Genomic DNA, 22,014 nt, shown 5'->3' with positions numbered 1-22,014 from the left:
CTGTAAAAGTATTTCTGTAGAGAAGAAGCCTGTTTATCTTCTGTCGCATGTCAAAATAATTCTGATGAATCAATTCAAGTAGATAATGTAGAATTTTCACACACCATTTTTGAATAATAGTAGCACCTTCAGAAATATATTTTGTGTACACATTGTCCACTACAATGAAAAGTTATTCCAGCAAGGTTTTGGCACTTGACCTGTCCTGCCGCCATCACTTTCTAAATTAGGATGATGGAAGATTTGAAGTCAGTGATTGCCACTTCACTTGTGGATCATGTGTCCTTGTCAGTGTGTCTGGTGTCTCTACAAATGGTTGTCCCATTTCTGACTCTGGTAATTTAACTTGCAATTCAAAGTGGTCTGCAGCACAGTGTAATGTGACACGTACCATGGCTGATAGCTGCTGTATCTCACTGATAATCTGTGAACTATTTTAATGGACATGGTTTTGCTCCTCCTAATTTGTGTCTCATCTTTGAAATTCCCTCTACCTTCTACAAAATATAGGTTGCTCATAAAAATCTAAATGTGAATTATGATAAGATAAACATACATCTACAGATTCATCTGCAAGGTTTCCATAGCAACTCTTTTGCAATTTTTGGCAAAAGTTTGGTTTATTTGCTTTTTTAACAGCAATGTGATACATCTGTTACTGGTGTCACATCACAGATACTGTGCTAGATCTTGAACTTTTTCACTATATCAGCTAATTTAACATAGGCTACAAGTCAAATGCATGCCACTTCAAAGGCAAGGAGTCAAGGGTGATAGAGTCTCAAATTAATTTTATCTTTCTAAAATAAGAAATGTTCATCAAATATACTGTTTTACTTTCTTCTTTTATTTTGAACTTTCTCCAGCACATCCCAGCTATTTCTGGCATCACTGGGGCCACCCAGGTTCATTTTGGTTTCGACCAGGTGTTTAAGGCCAGATGTGCTTTTTGACGCCACATGATTTTTGGGATGAAAATTTCAACCCAAGATCACCTGGGACTTGAACCTCAGCATTTGGGCTGGAAAGCCAGCATCTAACTGAGCTAAACATTCCTGCCCCTCTCCATTCCATTTCCCCTTTATTTAATGAATTTATTTCCTTGTAGTATTATGCCTAGAATGTTTAGTATGATAGGTTTTTATCTCTTAATCCTTGTATTTAGTGTAGGGTACATGTATAGCTGCAAATGGGATTATATTTATTGCCTAACATAATTTAGTAACCATCATTATTATTCAGTAAACTTATTATAAATATTTATTGTGATTATTCATGTTCCCTATTTTAAACCACAAGGGCAATACAAACCCCTTCAGTACAAAACTTCTTCGATATTTCACAGAAATTTATAATGTTTTATTATATGTATGTTTCACCTGTTGAAGGCTTTGGTATATGGGCTTATGGCATTAATATACCATATATCATGTGGCCTATGAAACCATGTCACACGTTGTTTAGAGAAAATATTCAGTAAAGACTAAAATGTAAGTTGGGTCAAAAGACAATTTCTGGCTTTAGTGCCATCTGTTAGTTAAGATAGAGGCTACTAAACACCTTACATTAAATTGAAATCAATAGGTATGCTCGTATAGATTTTGCTTCTCCTGAACTTTGACTGCTATTTCCTGGAAGTGAGTAAAAGTGTGTGTTAAAGTTTGATAGACTATAAAACTAATTTTGCAACTCCACAGTCTTGCCTAAGCCACCGACAAAGGAGGTCGCATTGAGCGGTGAGTCCCGGGAGGGGGAGTGGAGTTCGAGAGTGTAGAGTGCTGGAAGGTCGCCGAGAAGTGGGCCGACAATGATTGGTATAGAGCAGTACAGAGCGACGATAGGAAAATGGCAGAGGAAAATGAGGAAAGAAGAAAAGAAGCCAGGTGGGTGTAAAATGGATATGGAGAGGAAAGGAGAACTATTGTTATTGGCAGCAGTGATTATAATTTTACTATGTATTGGGGGAGTCGTGTTGAACCCAGGCCCGTCATCTAGTACAAATGAGGAAAGAGAAAATATGGACGCAATCAAAAGAGCTGTAAGAGAGGTGTTGACAGAAGTTTGCCCTTTCGGGCAAATAAAAGAGATGATTGAAGAACAGACCAGTAAGATTGAAAAAATGGAAGTATGGATAAGAGGAAAAACGGACGACATAGCAGCACAGGTGAGAAATAACACCGAGGAAGTGGTAGCATTAAGGGAAAAAGTAGGACGACTTGAAGAGGAGAATTTAAAGCTGAAAGTAGAAGTGGAAGCGAATACTTTATATAGAAGGAAGAAGTGCTTGTTTATTTATGGAGTGCCTGAGGAGACGAGTGAAGTCAAAGTAATTACAACTTATAAAGTAGTGGACCTAATACAGGGAAGAATGAAAATATATTTTAGTGAAGTGGATATTGACGATGTGCAGAGAATGGGGAGAACTAGAGGCAATAGGCCTATAAAGGTTCAATTGTTTTCAACGTTGATGGCGGATATTGTGTTAGCAAATGCAGGAAATGTCCAGAGGGATAAAATATGGATAAAGAGAGACGTGGGAAGTGATGCGATCAGAAATGAGAGGCTACTCAGAAAACACAAGATACTGGCTGTAAAACAGGGGCTGAGGGCAACTATCAGAGGTCAAAATCTAGTGGTGTCAGACAGAAACTGGAAGAGAATCTGATCTGTGGATAGATTGATGAATTTAGAATCGAAGTTAAAACAAGAGGGAGAAAAGGAGAGTAGTGCAATAAACTGTAGGCAAGTGAGGCGAAATACAAATAACAGTGTGCTGAGGATGGACTTAGAGATGAAGTCAAAGCGGGCTAAAGAAAAAGGGAGTAGTGCAGCGATTAGTGGAGAGGATACGCAAAATACAAGAAGTAACAGTGTACCATGTGAAGAGAGGCAGGGAGAAGTGTCAAGTGATAAAGTGACCAATAGCAGTGTTCGGAGTGAAGAAGTGCTGGCAGAGAGGCCAAGTGAGAATATGACTATTTGCAGGGAAGAGAGAAGCAAGGGAAGTGTATGCAGTGAAGTAAGGGAAGAGCAGGGTAAAAAGGTAACGGCAAGGTTAAACTTGAGGAGTCTCGACCAGAGTTTGGCCGGATTCAGGAACAGAGATCTGACAGAAATGTGGGGTACAAGTGGACATGAGAGGGGGGGTAGTTACTAGAAGTAAAAAACAGTAGTAGGTGGTTCGGTTACTGAAAGTAGAGTTGAGAAGCGAGAATGGTATTTATTTGTGGAGGCTGAAATGTTGCGATGGAGAAGTGGTATATAAGTTATGATATGTTATAGGGTTGAAATGTGGTGTTGGAGAAGTGGTGGTATAAGATGGTGGATGGCAGAAGGTGAGTGTAATGGTAGAAGAAGTTGAGGTGGTATATGAGGTGGAGTTGGTGTTGTATTGCTGAAATGTGGTGTTGGAAGTATTGAAGGCTTAGTATTTATGATTATGTGTTATGATTAATTTATGAGGTGTTATATCATTGGAATGTGGTGTGGGAGAAGTGGTGATATAAGATAGTGGAAGGCAGAAGGTGAGTGCAATTGTCGGAGAAGTAGAAGTGGTATATATAGAAATGAGGTGTTGGAAATGTGGATATGAGGTGATGTATGGTTTGGTATTGAGATGGTTTATTACGGCTGAATTCGTGGGAGTTGGGAGGTGGTATTATTGTATTGGTGTCTGGTATGGGTATTGAATTTTTGGAGTTGGAGAGAGGTGATTTTATTATCATTTTGTAAATTTTGGTTTGTTTAAATGTGGAGAGGGAGAAATGATGGTAGAGGTATGTCTTTTAATTATAGTGTATTTCAGAGAAGTAGTGCATAGGGGCCTATATGTATATGTGAGAGTGGAATAGGTATTATGGGGTATTCATTGTTAAAATGTGGAGAGAGTAGAAGTATGTCTGTTAATTAGATTGTAATTAGAGAAGTAGTGCATAAGGGTCTATGTGTATGTGTGAGAGTAAGCAAATTGTCGTTTTGCGGTCCTGAAGTGGATCAAGCATGGTTAAGCAAGAATAAGTTGCGACAGGTGAGGTGTAAGGTAAACATAGGCATGGTTGGCCTGAGCACACCAAAGCAGAGTAGGTCAAGCAGAAAAACAATGGCGGTGTTGGAATGTGCTGAGTAAACAAGGACAGTTGGTAGAAGGTGTAGTCTTGCTCCGGGATCGCATATGTGATATTCTAAGTTTATTATTTAAGTAAGGCAAAGGGTTCATAGAGGGAATCTACCGTTGGCCAGTTGATTATTAATATTATTATTATTACTTTATTATTATGATTATTACCATTATTTTATTATTATTATTATTATTATTATTATTATTATTATTATTATTATTATTATTATTGACATCACTATTATTATTTTATATGTGGGTAGGGGGTATTTTATATTTAGTTATTTATTTATTTATTTATTCATCTAATTATTTATTTGACGTGATAGTGTAGGGTGGCTTAGGAATTGAGTATTTTTTTAGGAGGGAAGCATGGACGTGCCATGGGGAAAAAAGGATGGTTGCCGTGGTGACCTATATTTGAAGGCACGTTTCCGGAGCATCCGGTGGACTCCATGGCGCGCCCAAAGGAGTGCAGGATGGCATGTGGTTTTCTCTCCCTAGTCATGTATAAAGACGGAGTGGGGTGGGCCCATTCCAAATGAAGAAGGGGTGGGAGGGGCCCACGCAGATTAGAGTTAAGAAGATAAGATGGGAATAGAGGAATAGGAGAAGGGAGCGGCGCCAGTTAAGTGGATGGGCCGCATTGGATTGGTGAGAGGGAATCACATTGTCATCTGTGAGGATTATGGGGGTCCATAGTTAGACCCCAGGGAGAGGGCCGGCCATGTCATCGACGGGAGGGTGGCCTTTCTCTCACCAAGGGTGATGACATGGCCGGGCAGTAGTAGTAGTTAGTTAGTATTATGCTCTATTGTGAACATGTATTGGGGCTAATCGCCTGTGTTGTTCATAAATAAATAAAAAATAATTTTGCAACTAGAGAGATAAAACATTTTGCAAATTCCCATTGGAAGGAATAAAAAAATGTAAAAAATGATTTTAGCAACATGACATGGTTTTCTGGATTACATAACATATTATTTAATGACTGAATATTGTAGGCATGCCTGTGTATTGAATCCTCAGCTTACATCCCCAAGAAATCCACCATTAAGTCAGTGAAATCCCAGGTGTTGCTAATGATGCATACTAGGGATATTAGGATAAAAGTAATTTTCCATTCCTATCCTCTCTGAACCAGAAGATGCTATGACACATCATTCTGCTAAGCTCACTGAAAGTATACTTGGACCAACTCTGCAAGTCAAACATTCACACCATTCATCACAGGAACTGACTACATAAGCAATGGCGCTACTAGCGTTGTCCATACCTTAGTCGCTTTCGTATTTCCTAAGTGAAATATGACCAAGACTGGTAGATGAAAGTAATGAACTTTTTCTAATTCATGTCAGAAGATCTAAATAACTGTACGTATGGGATACAATTGATATGGCACAAATTAACTGTTTCAAACATGAAAAGAATTGAGAATGTAAAGGCCAGGTACTTGAAACAAATCCTACAGATCTCAAAATTTACAGAGAATCGAATGGCATACATAATGGCAGACGAAACATTCTTTCTGAAAGACATCAAATAAACATTCGGGCTACCAGACACCGCCGCATCGACTGCCGTCCTTGAAGAAAGGAGACAGAAAGCCCAGCAGATACCTGAAGGTTTCTACGAAACGGAAGTAATGAAGAACAGTGAATGGAAGGGCCCAAACTACAAACTATGCCATGTATACACACGCTTCGGTGTTAGGGACTGGAAAAACTCACCAAGGGAGATGTTCAATAAATTTCAAATTTCTTTGCAATCATTCAATAAAAGGCTAGAAAAACAACAGATAGGGTATCTGCCACCTGGGCAATTGCCCTAAATGCAGATCAGTTGTGAGTGTAGTGATTGATTGATTCCAAAGACATCATACTTATTCCAATGATGTTCTTAAGTATTAAGCATAGGTATTTTTTCAAGTCTGCTGTATGGTATCTTTTTAGTAAATGCTAAGATGTACTTTCCCCCAGGGATGTCAAGGCTAGTGATTAGAATTTTAAGAACCAATTATTTTGTTTGTAAAGTAAATGGCAAATTATTTGAAATGCTAAGTCATTAACTAAAATAAAAATGATGGTACAAGACCATTTTGAAAGTTCCAAGCTTTCATCTTTTGCCTCGCCTAGTAATGATAGACACTAATGCCTCTATATTTAAAAAAAATTGAAATTGGAAGAAATTGAAATTTCACATAATTTAGGTTAGGTTGACATGGTTTAAAAGCAGAAAAAAAAGAAAATCTGATGTCTTTAAATTATCACACATAATACAGTAGTTACTGAAGTCTATAATTTATTTATGCAAAGTGGTATTAGTACCTTTAAATAGTTCTGTATCAGCCCGCTTCTCCTTTACCACAGCTGACTGGTCTCATGACTAAACACAGGGCTCTTGGCACAGCCCACAGTGTCGTGCTGAGTTCAAGGCTGCGCAGCATTGCAATGTCCGAAGTCTTGCAAAAAAGCAGTGAAATTCAATGACTGTCAGTATAATATGATGGAAGCCGCTGGCACTGTCATGTCCTTCTCTGCAAACTTGGTCCATTCCAGTGCATAAATTGTTCTTACTAGCCTCTAGCTACTTTAAAATCTTTCTGCTCAATACCAAAACTTTGTGCAATTCCACGTGCATTTAACTGCATCATTTTGTGACATTTAGCGTTGCCACTGTCCCTAACCCACTCCAAAATATATTTTCCTTTCTTTACACTGCGGAAGGAATTAGATTATTTTCTCCCAATAATTTCTCTCTCTAGTTACACTAATAATGAATTGTACATCGGGGCACTTGGTATTAACAGCACTCTGCTCTCCGTCCACTTTCTGCAGCATGTTCTAATACATTCAACTTGAAGGATGCCATAAAACTTGTTCTCTTGCTAATATTCACTCCTGCTTGTATACTGGATGCTTCCTAACTACGCACTACATGCTGCAACATGGGACGCTGAGCATGGAAGCTGGAAGAGCATTGAGAAATGTAGGGTAGGGGGGGGAGACAGTGGCAGAATGCTGAGGCCTGCAATTAATTAATCAATCAATTAATTTTGCCTGAATGCCATCTTTCATGGGAAAGTTTACATCCCTTTTTTGTAGAATGGGTTGCAAAAGATGGCTCTACAATTCGCAAGTAGAGGAATTGTGAGGTGTTTTTGTCTGGCCAGGCTGTGTGGGTCAGACAGTTGAGGTGCTGGCCTTCTGACCCAACTTGGCAGGTTCTATCTTGGCTCAGTCTGGTAGCATTTGAAGGTGCTCAAATACTGGTACATGAGGCTCCTGTCAGTATATTTCCTGGCACATAAAAAAGAAATCCTGCAGGACAAATTTCCGGTACCTTGGCGTCTCCGAAAACCATCAAAGTAGTTAGAGGGACGTGAAAAATTAAATTATTATTGTTTGAATCTGGCAGCAGTTGTTGTTGTCGTTGTCGTTGTCGTTGTCGTTGTCGTTGTTGTTGTTGTTGTTGTTGTTGTTGTATTGAGTGTAGAACGGCTCTCTCTCTTTACACGGAAGACATGCTCTTTTACAAAATGCTATGAAAAGGGAAATCACCTTGACACCATCAATCGTTGATTTAACAAGGATATTAGTAGTAGATGAAAACTCAATCATAGCTGCAAGTGTTCCACACTTATTCACAATGGTGTACCTGTTTCTTACTCTTCCTGTTACTGTTTCTTCTGCCAAATGATCATTTTCGAAACTAGAATTTATAAAGAACTACCAATAAAATGCAATAACCCAAGGCAGACTCAGTGAACGGAATCTTCTTGGCATTGAATGTAAAAGGACTAGAGTAATATTGATGTTGGTGAAGTCGTCAAAACCCTCGTATCCCAGGAAGCATGCCAAATGGTCCAGTTTCATTAGAATCTGATGTGAGCAGAGTAAGTTTTAACATTTTAAAGACAAAAAAGGTAGAAGCATACATTGAAATTCAATCACTGGAAAATAATTTTTTTTTAATTATGTTAGACTGATTAATTTTATAATCTTGAAGTAAGTCTTCTGTACATATTAAGAGGAAACTGCATTAAAGTTTTGCTTGCATCACCTGTACTTAAATTAGTGTGTGTTACTGAGAGATTTTATACAATTTCTTTGAAGGAGGAAGGGTCTGATTTTGATTTCTGCAGGCAGGCCCGTACCGTACTTATTACGCTTCTGGGGCGAGGGAAACCGTGGCCAATGCTGATGCACAGGTGATGCAGAAGCATGGATTTTACTGTTAACTGCAATGCTGCACTTTCTGCTTGGTCTAATGAAATAGTTTTTGCAATTTTTTTTTCTAATTCCTTTTTTACTTATTATAGTTGAAAATTAAGGGAGGGTGTTATAGGAGAATAAATACAGGTAATATCTGTTCCTTGCAATCTTTTGTATTATTGTTACACCATGCACAAGAAATGTCAGTGATTTCCTTAGGTCTAATGATTTGTAAAGTAATTATATTTGTAATTTTACTGATTACCTTTTGGAGAAGTAATGTGTGATACCTGAGTAAAATATATCTTGGATAACAGTAATTCAGCCCAGTTATTACATTCTTGTATCCTTCCCATCACTGGTAATAATTGAGAATAACTTAAATGCAAATGATAGTTTTGTTTTATTCTACAGGAATTTTAATAATAATTTAGTTAACATACATTAAATATGAATAGTTGAAAGCACATACAATCCAGTATGTGTTTTTATCTTCATTCCAGTTACCTACTATTTCAGCCACGCATCAGCAAAAAATTGCCTATACCTCTGCCTGTAGAACTCTTGGCAATAATAGCTGGTACACTCATTTCCATGTTCTGTCACCTGGAAAGTGACTTCAAGGTAGCTACAATTGGAGAAATTCCCACTGGGTGAGTATCAGTTCATTTGTATAAATAGATAAGTATTTAAATGAATGAACAAAATTATTTGCTTTAGGATATTTTGTTTTATTTATTTTATGGGGCCAATGACCTAGATGTTAGGCCCCTTTGAACAACAAGCTTCATCATCATCATCATCATCATCATCATATTTATTTTGTAGTTTGAGACTAAAGTATCAGTACGACATAACATTTGAAACAGTAGTATCAAAATGACTAGATTTTGTGACTGTTAATTTTAGTCTTTTGAGTTATCACAGGTGTCATGTTAAGCTCATTGAGTGCCACGTGAAACAATAAATATTGATCCATTACTGTGTGTTTATGCAATGATCTTCCAAGGTTTGAATCCAGACCGTCAATAACTTAAGCTTCCTTGTTCACTAGAGGTGAACTGATCTAAATTAAACTTCCTTTGCATTCATGAAAGAAATGTAATGAAGTCAATATAATTGTGTAATTTTACCTATTTTAACCTTTCAAGTGGTACATTTCTTTTGAATAGCTGCTAACACACTGGCAAAGTTTCCATAAGTTACTGGGAAGTAACATATAGTGAGATACTCTTGTGTAGTATAGTACTTTTGTCAGGTTCAAAATGTAAGGAATATGTTTCAAGCTGTCAGAAATGATCATAGTACGAAGGGCAAGGCATCTGGCTCACTGCGGAAAGCAATGGGAACTTACAGTGAGATACTTTTAATTGGTCAGGTATTTTTATCAGGTTTAAAAAAACAAAGTCTCACTACCTTCTTCTTCTTTTCTTTCCCTTTGCGTCGTTAGGCGTCGGGGCATTTCAGCCATTTATTAAAGTTTCTTCTGTCGTGCTCCATTCTCTGAACACCACCCAGGGTCTTCCCTCGCTTCCTGATTAGTCCCAAGATGTACTCCTCCCTTTCAATCCTCCTCTTTCCCAGCCCAAATCAGAATGTCATCTGCATAGACCAAGGATTGGACATATATTGGTCTCATGTTCCAGTTGCCAACCTTAATTCTTTTAGTTCTTTTTTTTACACTGCTTAATGACTTGGTTCATGAAGATCAAAAAGAGGCTCAAGCTGTCATCCTGCTTTACTCCCTTCGCCATTTCAAATTCCCTAGAGCATTCACCAGCTATTCATGCTCCTAATGCAGCGTAAGAGAGTCTTGGTTACCTTTCCCTCTTCAAGTGCTGCCCAAAGCTGTTCCCTGGGAACCGAGTCAAATGCGGCCTTTAGGTAGACAAACACAATTAGAATAGAACATCCTTCCCACGACTAAGTCGTTTGTCTATAATGGTTCTGAGTGCGTATATATGGTCGTGTGTTTGTCAATTTGGCCTAAAAGCACACTGTTCTTCTTCCAGTACTTCCTCTACTTCTTGTCTCGGCCTCCTCTCCAATATGTGTGAATATATCTTTCCGGCCACACTGGAAAGACAAATTGCTCGATAGTTTGCACAGTCCAGAGTGCTGCCCTTCTTATGGATAGGAACAATAATGTTCTTCTCCCAATCCTTTGGAATCTTCTGAATGCTCCATGCTTGTTGACTTATCCTTGTCATCCATTTCACCACAGCCTCTCCTCCATACTTCATCAATTCTGGTGAAATTCCATCCCATCCAGCTGCCTTGCCCACCTTCATTTCAGTGATAGCCTCTCTTACTTCACTCTGCATAATTGTCTCCCCTTCTTCTAGTTCTTCTTCTGCCCCATTACCGAAATCGTCTTGTGTATTCTGGTCAGCATGGAACACGTCCTCATAATAAGTAGTCCACAGATCAAGAATGTCCTGTGGCCTCATTTAGATCTTCTGGTTCCTGTCTTTAATGCTTCCGATTCTCTTTCCAATTTTGCCTTGTACGGATCTTAGTATCTTCCAAAACTTCTTCTGATTCCATTTCCTCACCAAATTCCTGCCAATTCCTTTCTTTAGCCTCTTTTACTTGTCGCTTAGCTTCATTACATACTTCAACATAATTCCTCCAGTCCTCAACCCTTCTTGTTCTCATGTACTCCTTCCATGCTGCCTTTTCCCTCCTTACACCTTCCTTGACTTCCTCAGTCGACCACTTTGTTCATTTCCTTTGTGTGTTTACTGTAGTTTTCCCACAGACCTCTTCTGCTACTTTGATAATATTCATCTTAAATTCCTTCCATCTCTCTTCTAAGTCCCAGCCTCTCTCGGGTTCTTCTCTTTCTGTTTGCTGAAATTTTTCCCCCAACTTCTGAACATAGTTCTGCCTTTTCTCTTCCTCTCTGAATGTAGATATTCTTATTTTCTCGAATTGAAGATGAGAGGGTATGGGTGTACCCTTAAACCTTGTTTTCACGACCAGAAGCCAATGTTCTGTACTAATTTCTGCACTGCGGAAGACCCTTACGTCTAGTGCTGCGTAGGTCATGTTCTTTGTGTAATAAAAGTAATCAATGCAACTCTTTGCTCCTTGGCCTACTGCCTCAAAAGTTATTTTATGAATACTTTTAGGGGGGGGGGGGGGAAAGTTGTTGCCAATCCTTAGCTCATTATCAATATAGAATTCCAACATTCTTTCACCATTGGTATTGATGGTACGTTCTGCTCCATGTTGGCCCATACATCCATGTCCTCGACATAAACTGTTTCCAATCCTAACATTCCAGTCCCCCATCACAATAACATGTCTACTTCTTTCCCTGGCTTTGTCTATAGCTTTTTGCATTTGAACATAGAATTGCTCCTTATCTACTTCTTGCATATCTTCCGTGGGGACATAGACCTGCACTAACGTAATAATTTCTTCTAGTTCCACATCCACTGTGATAAGTCTGGAGTTAATAGGTTCCCATCCTGTCACTTTGTTTACCACTGCTTCTGACATAATGACGGTCACTCCTTCTTTTGCCCGTTCATTCCTGCTGACTCATTACATGTCCCTTATCCAAATTTATTTGGCCATTACTCTTTCTCTTGGTTTCACTGATTCTAAGTATGGCACACTTGTACTTCTCCATTTCTTCAAATATTTTTACCTCCTTCCCTGACAGCAAGGTCACATTCGAAGTACCATTTCTCATATACCATTTTGCGCCAGGTTGTATCCTTGATATCCGTTTGGCTACTCTCATGTTTCCCTGAATAGTTAATTTCTCTCCACGTGGGTTATTAGCCCTACAGAAGCTAGCATGATGAGGGGGCTGCCCTCTTAGCTGTCATGCCAGCCCATTTCCAGTCAGGGTATCTTCCCTTAGCCTTTGGGGTCCTCTCCCTATCTTCAAGGCAGCAGCTTGTGGTTCGCAGTTCCTCTGACTACTTTGCCGTTGAGGTGTTTACAAGGTTCCTTCTTCCGCCTTCGTAGCCATTGACTGCCAACTTCTGATGAATTTATGTGCCATTTCCTGCACAAAAGCTTCATCTGGCTTCCAAAATGGGAGCTCCTCCACCCATAGCCGTTGGTCCCCCCTCTGGTTGTCAGGTTTGGTAATGGCCGCCTGACCCTCGGCCAGACAGTCACAGGTCGTACCGTCTACTGTCACAAACGGTAGCAGGATATTCCTGACCTGACCAGCAAGTCTCACTATCAAGCTATTAAAATGATTACATTTCCAAGGGCAAGGACAGAGAATGTCTCAGGGAAGAAAGCAACAGAAAACAACTTTCGATCCATATGGTTAATTTTTTTAGAGAGTCATCAAAATAGGTGACTTTTCCTGTATACACCAAGAAATTCCACACGTAACCAGACTTAGATTCGCACAGTTCAAATGATTTGATACCAAATCTTGAGCGCTTAGACGGTATAACACGACAGACGTCCCTTCCACAACATAAGTGACACATCTACTGACACATCGCTTTCGGGTGTGTACGCACTTCGGAATCTGCTATTCAAGTGGTCCAGAATAGGTTTCAATTTGTAGAGTTTCTTCGGACTACATGTGGCTTCATTGTATGCTTCGTTATCAACAAAGTGTAAGAATTTGAGAGGGAGATGAAATCTTCTTTCAGAGAACAGCTCCAGAAGTATTGAAGTCTTTAATATCTCTCTGTGAGAAAAGTAGCTTTTGTTGTCGGGTAACTGATGAATGCCTTGCAAGAGAAAGAATGCAAGTAAAGTCATAATTTCATCTTTATTCGTTTCAGTCTACTGATTCACTCTCGAGTGATAAACAATTGAAAATATTCTTGTGGATAATTTATGTCTTCAATTTGTACATTTAGTTCAGGTTGCACCGTAAATGTAAATCTCGGCCGTTAAGATTCTACCTTAAACCATACACTGAGCTGAATATCACCACTAGTGCTACCGTCATGTTCACCATTCCACTCACTTCTCCTGACATTTCAACATTAGTCTCACTATCAGATGACACATCACTCTCTGAATTGTCACAATATAATAAATCAAACAGTTCTTCTTCTCAAAGAGCTCCGTTTGCATCTGCCATAATGCACTATCTACCATTCTCAGCAGCCTGGTGGCCGATACTGGCTGGCTGCCAGCTGGGCACGGAATGAAAGCATTTCATCCGGTCACGTGGTTTTAGGAGAGTGATGCTGTAGGCAAAGCTCGAAACTAACATACATGCACAAAGAAAAGTGATCTCTCATCCTGTGATGGAAGAAGTCATCATACCTATCGCCAAAAGACATTTACAATATGATGTCAGAATATTCCGTCATGGCCACTTAGGAAGCTATGTGGCTATGACGATTTATTGTGTCATTACCGCTTGAAAGGTTAAACATCAGCAGTCAACAATCAAGAATTATGCTATGATCTTATAAGGATAAGGATAAATTATCTTTCAGCCTGTAGTATATTATGATACCAGAACAGGAACCTACCCTAAACATATTATATTGCCCTCTTGAAGTGTTTCGTCCATTTTAGGTACTTCTTCATTCAAGATAAATGTATTTAATATTTGCTTACTTCATTCACCTAAAGAGCAGTTTCCTTGTTACTCTAACAGATTTTCTATCCTTGCCAATATTACCAGCTGTATGTTATAAAGTATTGAAATAAAAATGAAATACATTCTTCAATGTTGATGTCTATAACATTTTTTAAGATCTGAATTCTGGTTGCACTAGTAGCATTTGATCAGATTTGATCACCTTGTCTACATATTGTGTTTGTGCCAGCAGAACCAAATTCTATGCTCACAAAGTTACAAAATCATATTGTGGCTTGAATTCAGCAACAAGCAAAACAATATCACTGGCAAATTGTTGAGGCTCATGACAAGGATGCTCAAAGCTAACAATAATGGAGGTGCCCAGAATGATCTGAAAGTAGAAACTACAAGAATCTTCCATGGGCCTATATAAAGAATGCAACTTTAGGAGTATGAAATCAGTCCTGAGTGAGTAAGTCGCTAGTGAACACAAGCAGTTACGAGACAGTCACGAGTCTGTGATGAGTCATTCAGCAATGAGTGAATCTGTCAGATAGCTATGTGGAGTTCAGTGTGGCTTGTTAGTTGTGAAGTGAATTGTTCCGGAATGACACTGCACTGTGAGATGCTGTGTTGGAGAGCAGAAGTTTCACGCACCAGAATGCTGCGTGTTCAGCTATGTCATAAAGACAAAACTCTTGTAGAGTGGAAATTTTTACTTGTAAATAATTTGTAAATAACTGTAAACAGCAGCTCAACAAATGTAATCTATAGGAAAGCATCATTATTTAGCTCAAATGCAACTATCAATACCAGTAAAGGATGTTTCATCTTATGACAATTAGTCCCATTTTACATTGATTTAGTATCAACACATTAGAGATATACAGAGTGTGCATTGATTTTAAACACTACATTTCTATGTGAATGAATGTGTAATATCGGTATCTGTCAATATTTGCTGACATCAACTTAACATATCTCCAAGTCCAACAGTGTAAATAGTCAAACAAAATCAAAAGACTAGACATAGTTATAAATCAATCAATCACTACTGATCTCCATTTAGGGCAGTCACCCAGGTGGCAGATTCCCTATCTGTTGTTTTCCTAGCCTTTTCTTAACTCTTTCCAGTCTAACTGCGAGCTACAGCGGCCGAAATTACGCCCAGGTCGCGCTGCGGGCATCTTATGACAATTTTACATTTTACATTGATTTTTATATCATACTCATTATTGTTGTTGTTTTGTAATTGCAAGGCACTATTTATATTAGTAAAATAGGGTAAATATAACAATATTTCAGAAAACTGTACTTGCTTAGTTATCCGTCAGACCTTTTTCCATTTGCAAAACATGGTATAATATCTAAGAAAATTTAAAATCTCAAGTGATAATTGACATAATACAAACAGTGTTTTTCAAAACTAGATGCTAAAACAAGCACAAATAAAAAAGAATCATGCAAATATCCTAAAAAATGCCCAGTCCAGAATGTTTGTGAGGGATATTAAGGTCCAGACTGGAATGGGTTAAATGGTTTCAAAGAAATTGGAAATTTATTGAACATCTCCCTTGGTAAGTTATTCCAATCCCTAACTCCCCTTCCTATAAATAAATATTTGCCCCAGTTTGTCCCCTTGAGTTCAACTTTATCTTCATATTGTGATCTTTCCTACTTTCAAAGACACCACTCAAACGTATTTGTCTACTAATGTCATTCCATGCCGTCTAAACTTGAAATATTTAATTTTAAAATAAAAGCATTTTTTCAAATGACAATGGGCAATAAAATTACAAGAAACGAACGTATGGACACACTAAGTGATTAACTTTTATTTCTTTCTCAGTATATTATGATGGTACCAAATATCAGTGAAATGTGATTTTTAACAAATTTTTAATATTTTTGTATGTGTGTGTGTGTACTAAAGCTATTGATGGATTAAAAATTTTAATCGGTTAACTGAATGCCTTTAAATCAAATAAGAATTAAATAAAAACTTTTCCACCTGATGGATGCTTTTATTATTTAACCTTAGGCTAAATTATGTCATTAAAAACTGCAGTACATGTTTCAATTGCTTGGCAATCATCATCAGCTGCTTATCTTAAAGCTTAGGCGAAAGAATATAAAAACATTTGATAATTAAAATTTTTGGTAAAGAACACTTAATGGTGAGGGAGGGTAGGGGTGGGGGGGAAGGGGGATGTTAAAATTAGATATACAAATTAAAAAGCTATTTCTAAACTAAAAACTTCCTAAACTTCCTTCTATGGCATTACATTCGTTCTTCTTTAGTTTCAGCTGTGTTTCACTCAATGTACAGTTCACTTGTCTTGATTATGTGTTGTCCTTCATTTTTCTAGATCATTCTTATTGTCCGCTAGAAGAATTTATGCTAACTATGGTCGAATGAATAGTTTTGAAAGTATACACATATTTCTGGACAAAATGTTAAATAAGGATAAAAATTTAAATGAAACAAACGAACAAAGAAACCCCTTATTTGAACACATTTTAAGTTACATGGAAGTATTAGAAAGCAATCGAACACGCCCAGTGAAAGCAGGAACCTATCACAAAGCAGCTACGTCACAAATAGAAACCAGTCCCCTTAACTCGACAACAAATGACAACACACTCTCACTTCCCCTTCCCCCTCCAAACCAAGCCAGTAAAACGCACCTGTCACACAGCTATTACACTAGGTCGAAGACGGTAGAGAAGGAAACAAACAAGTAAACTCCGTAACCAGAATAAATTGAACAGGGGTAAGTTTAAAAAACAGTTTCTTTACAGCATAATAACTCCGTGCAAGAAACATGTTTCCAGATTCTCTTAAATAACCAAAACATTCTTCTGCCGGTTTCAGGTCACACCAAATGTGCCAATCTTTTGAAGATTTAGAATAAATTTACACAACGAACAATTAAATAGGGGTAAGTTTCGGCCTTTGCAATTCTTTTCAGATACGTACAATTCATTTGGATACCAGAATCTTAAACAAAAATCTTTTTAATTAATAATTATATCTTTCCTGCCGGTTACAGGTCGTACTTCAAACTATCCGTCTAACTGAAATACTGAACAAATTCGACCATAGTTAGCATAAATTCTTCTAGCGGACCATAAGAATGATCTAGAAAAATGAAGGACAACACATAATCAAGACAAGTGAACTGTACATTGAGTGAAACACAGCTGAAACTAAGGAAGAACGAATGTAGTGCCATAGAAGGAAGTTTAGGAAGTTTTTAGTTTAGAAATAGCTTTTTAATTTGTATATCTAATTTTAACATCCCCCTTCCCCCACCCCCACCCTCCCTCACCATTAAGTGTTCTTTACCAAAAATTTTAATTATCAAATGTTTTTATATTCTTTCGCCTAAGCTATAAGATAAGCAGCAGCTGATGATGATTGCCAAGCAATTGAAACATGTACTGCAGTTTTTAATGACATAATTTAGCCTAAGGTTAAATAATAAAAGTATCGATCAGGTGGAAAAGTTTTTATTTAATTCTTATTTGATTACAATATCGATATGGAATGAAGTGGATAGTATGTAAAATGAATGCCTTTAATCGATTAATCTGTCGTTTAGTTGAATTTCAACTGGGTTCACACAGTATCCTTGATAGCTATATTTAAACTTAATTGTAGATGAAGGCGACACACCAAAACTTGTTATACTTTGTTCTCTCAACTCCTAGGATGATATTTCGTGCATTGTCAGAGGGAACAGCGACAACTTTTTTCTTCCAACCCCCATTTATAAACTACATCTTGAAACTCTTCTGTGCAGTTAGTGGCATTGTGGTTTACACTAACATTTCATTTCTTTTTATCACAGCAATAACAAAATCTGAATGAGCTAAGTCTTGAGTAAAATATTTCAACATCACCCCTGCTAATAGCTTGCAGTAATTTCCAGTAGCCTGATAGCAGTTGACCAGACACGCCATGCTAATTTTAGCCCTTTACCATGAAAAGGACATAATCAAGATTATAGATTATTGAATTATGATATTCCCCGTTTGAATGAATCCAGTGAGCTGTAACCCTGAAGTATCTACGATTAGCATGTACAGAAATTATTAAACTGTGTAATTAATTGGAAAGATGTGTATATTTAATTTATGGTAGGTCATTCTAGATTATTATGCATATATATATATATAGGGTTTTTAGTGTCCGACTCATTGGTTGAATGGTCAGTATTGAGGCCTTCGGTTCAGAGGGTCCCGGGTTTGATTCCTGGCCAGGTCAGGGATTTTAATTGTGCATGATTAATTCTTCTGGCTCAGGGACTGGGTGTTTGTGTTTGTCCCAACACTTTCATCTTCATATTCAGACAACACACTATACTGCCAACCACCACAGAAATACACAATAGTGATCACATCACCCCGTATAGGGTTGGCATCAGGAAGGGCATCCAACTGTAAAACAGAACCAAATCCACATGTGCGACACAGTTCACACCTGCGACATATGTGGAAAAAGTGGTAGAAGAAAAAGATGATACAGGGTTTTTAGTCAACTCTTTCACATTATCATCTCATTTCTTTTTGTCATGGCAATAACGAAATCTGAAACAGCTAAGTTTTAGTAAGGTATTACAACATCACCCGTATTAATAGCTTGCAGTAATTTTCAGTAGCCCGGCGGCAGTCGACCGGACACACCATGCTAATTTTAGCCCTTTACCATGAAAAGGACATTATCAAGATTATAGATTTACCTTGCCCCTCCAATTTTGAGTGAGGCAGTTGAAATTTGTCAACTCCCACTTTTTGAAGCTGGCTGCCTGACGCTTATGAAGCCCGTGAACTTTCAACCTATGTGAATGAACATAACGAAACAATATGATGGATATACAGCGATGGAAAGAAGAAGGGATAGAACATCAGATCTTACTGGATCATGTGGTATGGGAGATGGAGAGAGAATTTGGAGCTGATATACTTTGATGACAAGAGCTCGTGAGGGTCTTAACTACTTAATATCTTAACATCTCAGCATCTGAACGTCTTAGCATCTGTTGGTCATGATGAAAGAGGAAAAAGGTCTTTCTCGTCGTTCTTATTATACGAGAGAAGACAGGGCGTCGACTCATGTGGTCTTCTGCCCCTACTGGCACCATACTGTATTAACCTGCGTGTAATTGTAATGGTGGTAGTGTGGAATGTTGTGTGTAAGGAAAGGAAGATTAAGGACGTCACAAACACCCAGTCCCTAGGCCAAGGATAATAATCATTACAATTTAAAAAACCTGACCTGGCCAGGAATCGAACCTGGGGCCTCTGGGTGACAGGCGGACGCATTGCCCCCTATGCCGCGGGGCCGGACACTTCTCAAAGTTACTCTCATCGAGAATTGGCTATCTATATAAAGTTAGCGAGAGACCGATTTTTGACTTGTCTAGAACAGGAGATAATTTTGTTACATCTTTAGTTACACTACATTTCTGTAATATGGAAGAATACAAGTGTATTCTCTCTATGAATACAATCCAAGAGGGTTTTGATATTGAAATTAGGGCTCATTACCACATTATGTAATGAGTATTATAAGGAGTGTTAAGGTCAGGAAAGTTGTCCAATTAGTGGACAATGCATGAATCGGAAATAGGACTGGTACTTACTACATGAGAGATGACAGTGGCAGTATGAGAGGACCAGGAAACCACAGCTCTACATCAAACGTGTCCAGATACCATAATCTACAAATGGTAACCTAATGGCGTAAATTACTGCAAGTCTCTGAGTAACAGTTCATTTTATTAAATTTCATTTCATTCAATTTTTATTTTGTGTCCGTAAGTTCAGTTTTTGTAAATACGCTGTCACATTTATCACCCTAATAAATTGTTATTTTAATTGGTACTTTCATCAGTTCTTATTAATGATCCTTAATTTCCTAGTTAGCGTGTACTTAATGGTTAGTGTTCTGTCACCCCACCTCTGGGAGTATTTAGAGTCTCATTACTTATTACTATTAATTATAAACTATTGTCTTCAAGCCGTAAGTTTGAAGGCTGGCACCCAAGAGATATTGTTTATGGGGAGGGAAATTAGCGAATATTTATTTTGTCCTGGCACGTCACAAGGAAGACCAAAAGTCCCCTTGAGATTAACAAATTCTGCTTGTTTTAGTTCATTTAATAATTTGGCCTTTGTACATCATAACCTTTGCCTTTCATGTTTTTGTTACTGTGTCTCTAGATGGATGGTGGTAAGTGAGAAATGAGAGCCTCCCATAAAACTTCTTCGATATCATGATCAGAGACAATGCGGCCTGCTATCCTGCATACCGGTAATGCTCTTCACTAGTTTATTCGTAACATCATTTTCTGTATTAGAGGACACAGGCTTCACTATTAGGTGCTCCAACGTTGACTGAGAAGATGAACTTGTAGACACATTGATAGATGCAGATATACTTTGGACGGGATGAATATATTTAAGATGATATTGAAGACTATTTTTACTTCAGCACAACTTAACGATTTTATGTATTTCTCACAAACCACTGTTTATCTGTTTATCTCTCTGTCACCATACAATAGTCATTTAGTTTAAATCTGGAAATTTCACTAAGTTTTCCTTGCATTGGTTCATAAGCCATATTTGTAACTGAAGTTCACAAACTCTGAATGTGAATATATATACTATCTTCTGAAAAACAACCACACACGAAGTGAGGTTTAAGTTGTCACATTTTCTACTGTGTCTTTCTAGTATTTGGTATCTGCCCATTCGTACGTTACCTGAAAATTCCTGAAAACTTTTTAATGACAGTCTCTTCAAGTACCTTATCCACATCTATCCATTATGCCGCCTGACTATGTTTTGTAAATGTCTGCAAATATACGGTATTTCCTTTCCAATAGTTTATAAAAGCAATGGACATAACCCTCGTTTTACAAGAAAGCAATTAAGTAGGTTGCTTTTACCTTTCTGAAAGAAAGATATGAACATGATCTTACTTTAATGATCATACAATAGCTGAGGCTAGCATGCCAAATGTCAAATAACAATACAGTACACAGGTCTTGTGGCATGAAAAAGTTATTTTACCTTCAGCACACTACAATTTTGATCGGTTTGATTATTGGCTAAAGCACATTGATCGGTTAATCAGATTTTAGATTAACTGGTTATTTGGTTTGATGAGTCAATTAAATCAACAACTCTAGTGCGTACTGTTCATAAGTTTTTAAGTTTAATGTGTTGTTTAGATGAAGATGGCCCAAGAAGGACCAAAACTAGTCCTAATATAATAAAATAGGAGTTTTAACATCATTTATACAGTGTGGATTAGGTGGAACATCCCTTTACGGCCTCTTATTGAAATTGTAGACAAGCATGTTGCTTAAAAAAAAAACCTTACACCGAACCAGCAGAGACAGGTCTTATGAGATAAAAGTGGGAAGGAAGTGGCCGTGGCGTTAATTAAAGTACAGTCTCAGCGCCTGGCGTGAAAATGAGAAACCACGGAAAACCATCTTCAAGGCTGACGACAGTGGGGTTCGAACCCACTACCTCCCAAATGCAAGCTGATAACTACGTGACCCAAACCATACAGCCACTTGCTCAGTAACATGTTACCTCTCTGACTAGTGATTTTAATTTTAGGGACCCTGATAATCCACTACAATACACATTTGATGTATTCTTTTGACTTCTGAAATTAAATTGAAGTTTATTATCCTGCCCTATATTTCCTTTATTTAACATTTTCATTCATAAATATATTAGTTTGCAAATAATCACAGTTGACAGCTGGTACTAATACTTATTCAAATTGACTGTTTGTGGAAGGTTCCAGTATCTAGCATTTTCCATGTACTAAACTTTGATTTTGGTTGAAGTAAATACAGGTAATAATTGCTAACATAGTATAGTCCAACAAGGAAGTCATGACAGAAGGGAGTAGATGCAAAGTGGCAAAATGAGCAGATAAAATATCTTTCAAAAGCAAACTCTATGACCATGCTGTGGAGAAAATCTAAAATTAATGAATAGCCAGTCAGGAAATACTAGCCAGATTTTATGACCCAAGAGAGCAAAAGGGGCGAACCACTCGTTTCTGTACAGAATATGAAGTAACGTGTGGTAAATGTTTCAAAAGGATCTATATTCAGAATAAT

At 37.8% G+C, this 22,014-nt stretch overlaps 1 protein-coding gene across 1 annotated transcript in view; it reads left to right on the top strand.

Moving 5' to 3' along the window:
- Prestin (prestin) overlaps positions 1-22,014 on the top strand; it is a 422,871-nt gene that overhangs the window by 342,322 nt on the left and 58,535 nt on the right. Inside the window, exon 8 of the mRNA XM_067141052.2 lies at positions 8,851-8,984. Coding sequence (XP_066997153.2) covers positions 8,851-8,984 — 134 coding nt within the window. The remainder of the gene's footprint in view (positions 1-8,850; positions 8,985-22,014) is intronic.

This window comes from Anabrus simplex, chromosome 2, assembly GCF_040414725.1.
Source record: "Anabrus simplex isolate iqAnaSimp1 chromosome 2, ASM4041472v1, whole genome shotgun sequence".
In the NCBI taxonomy this organism is placed as follows: domain Eukaryota; kingdom Metazoa; phylum Arthropoda; class Insecta; order Orthoptera; family Tettigoniidae; genus Anabrus; species Anabrus simplex.
This window is presented reverse-complemented; position numbering and strand designations above follow the sequence as displayed.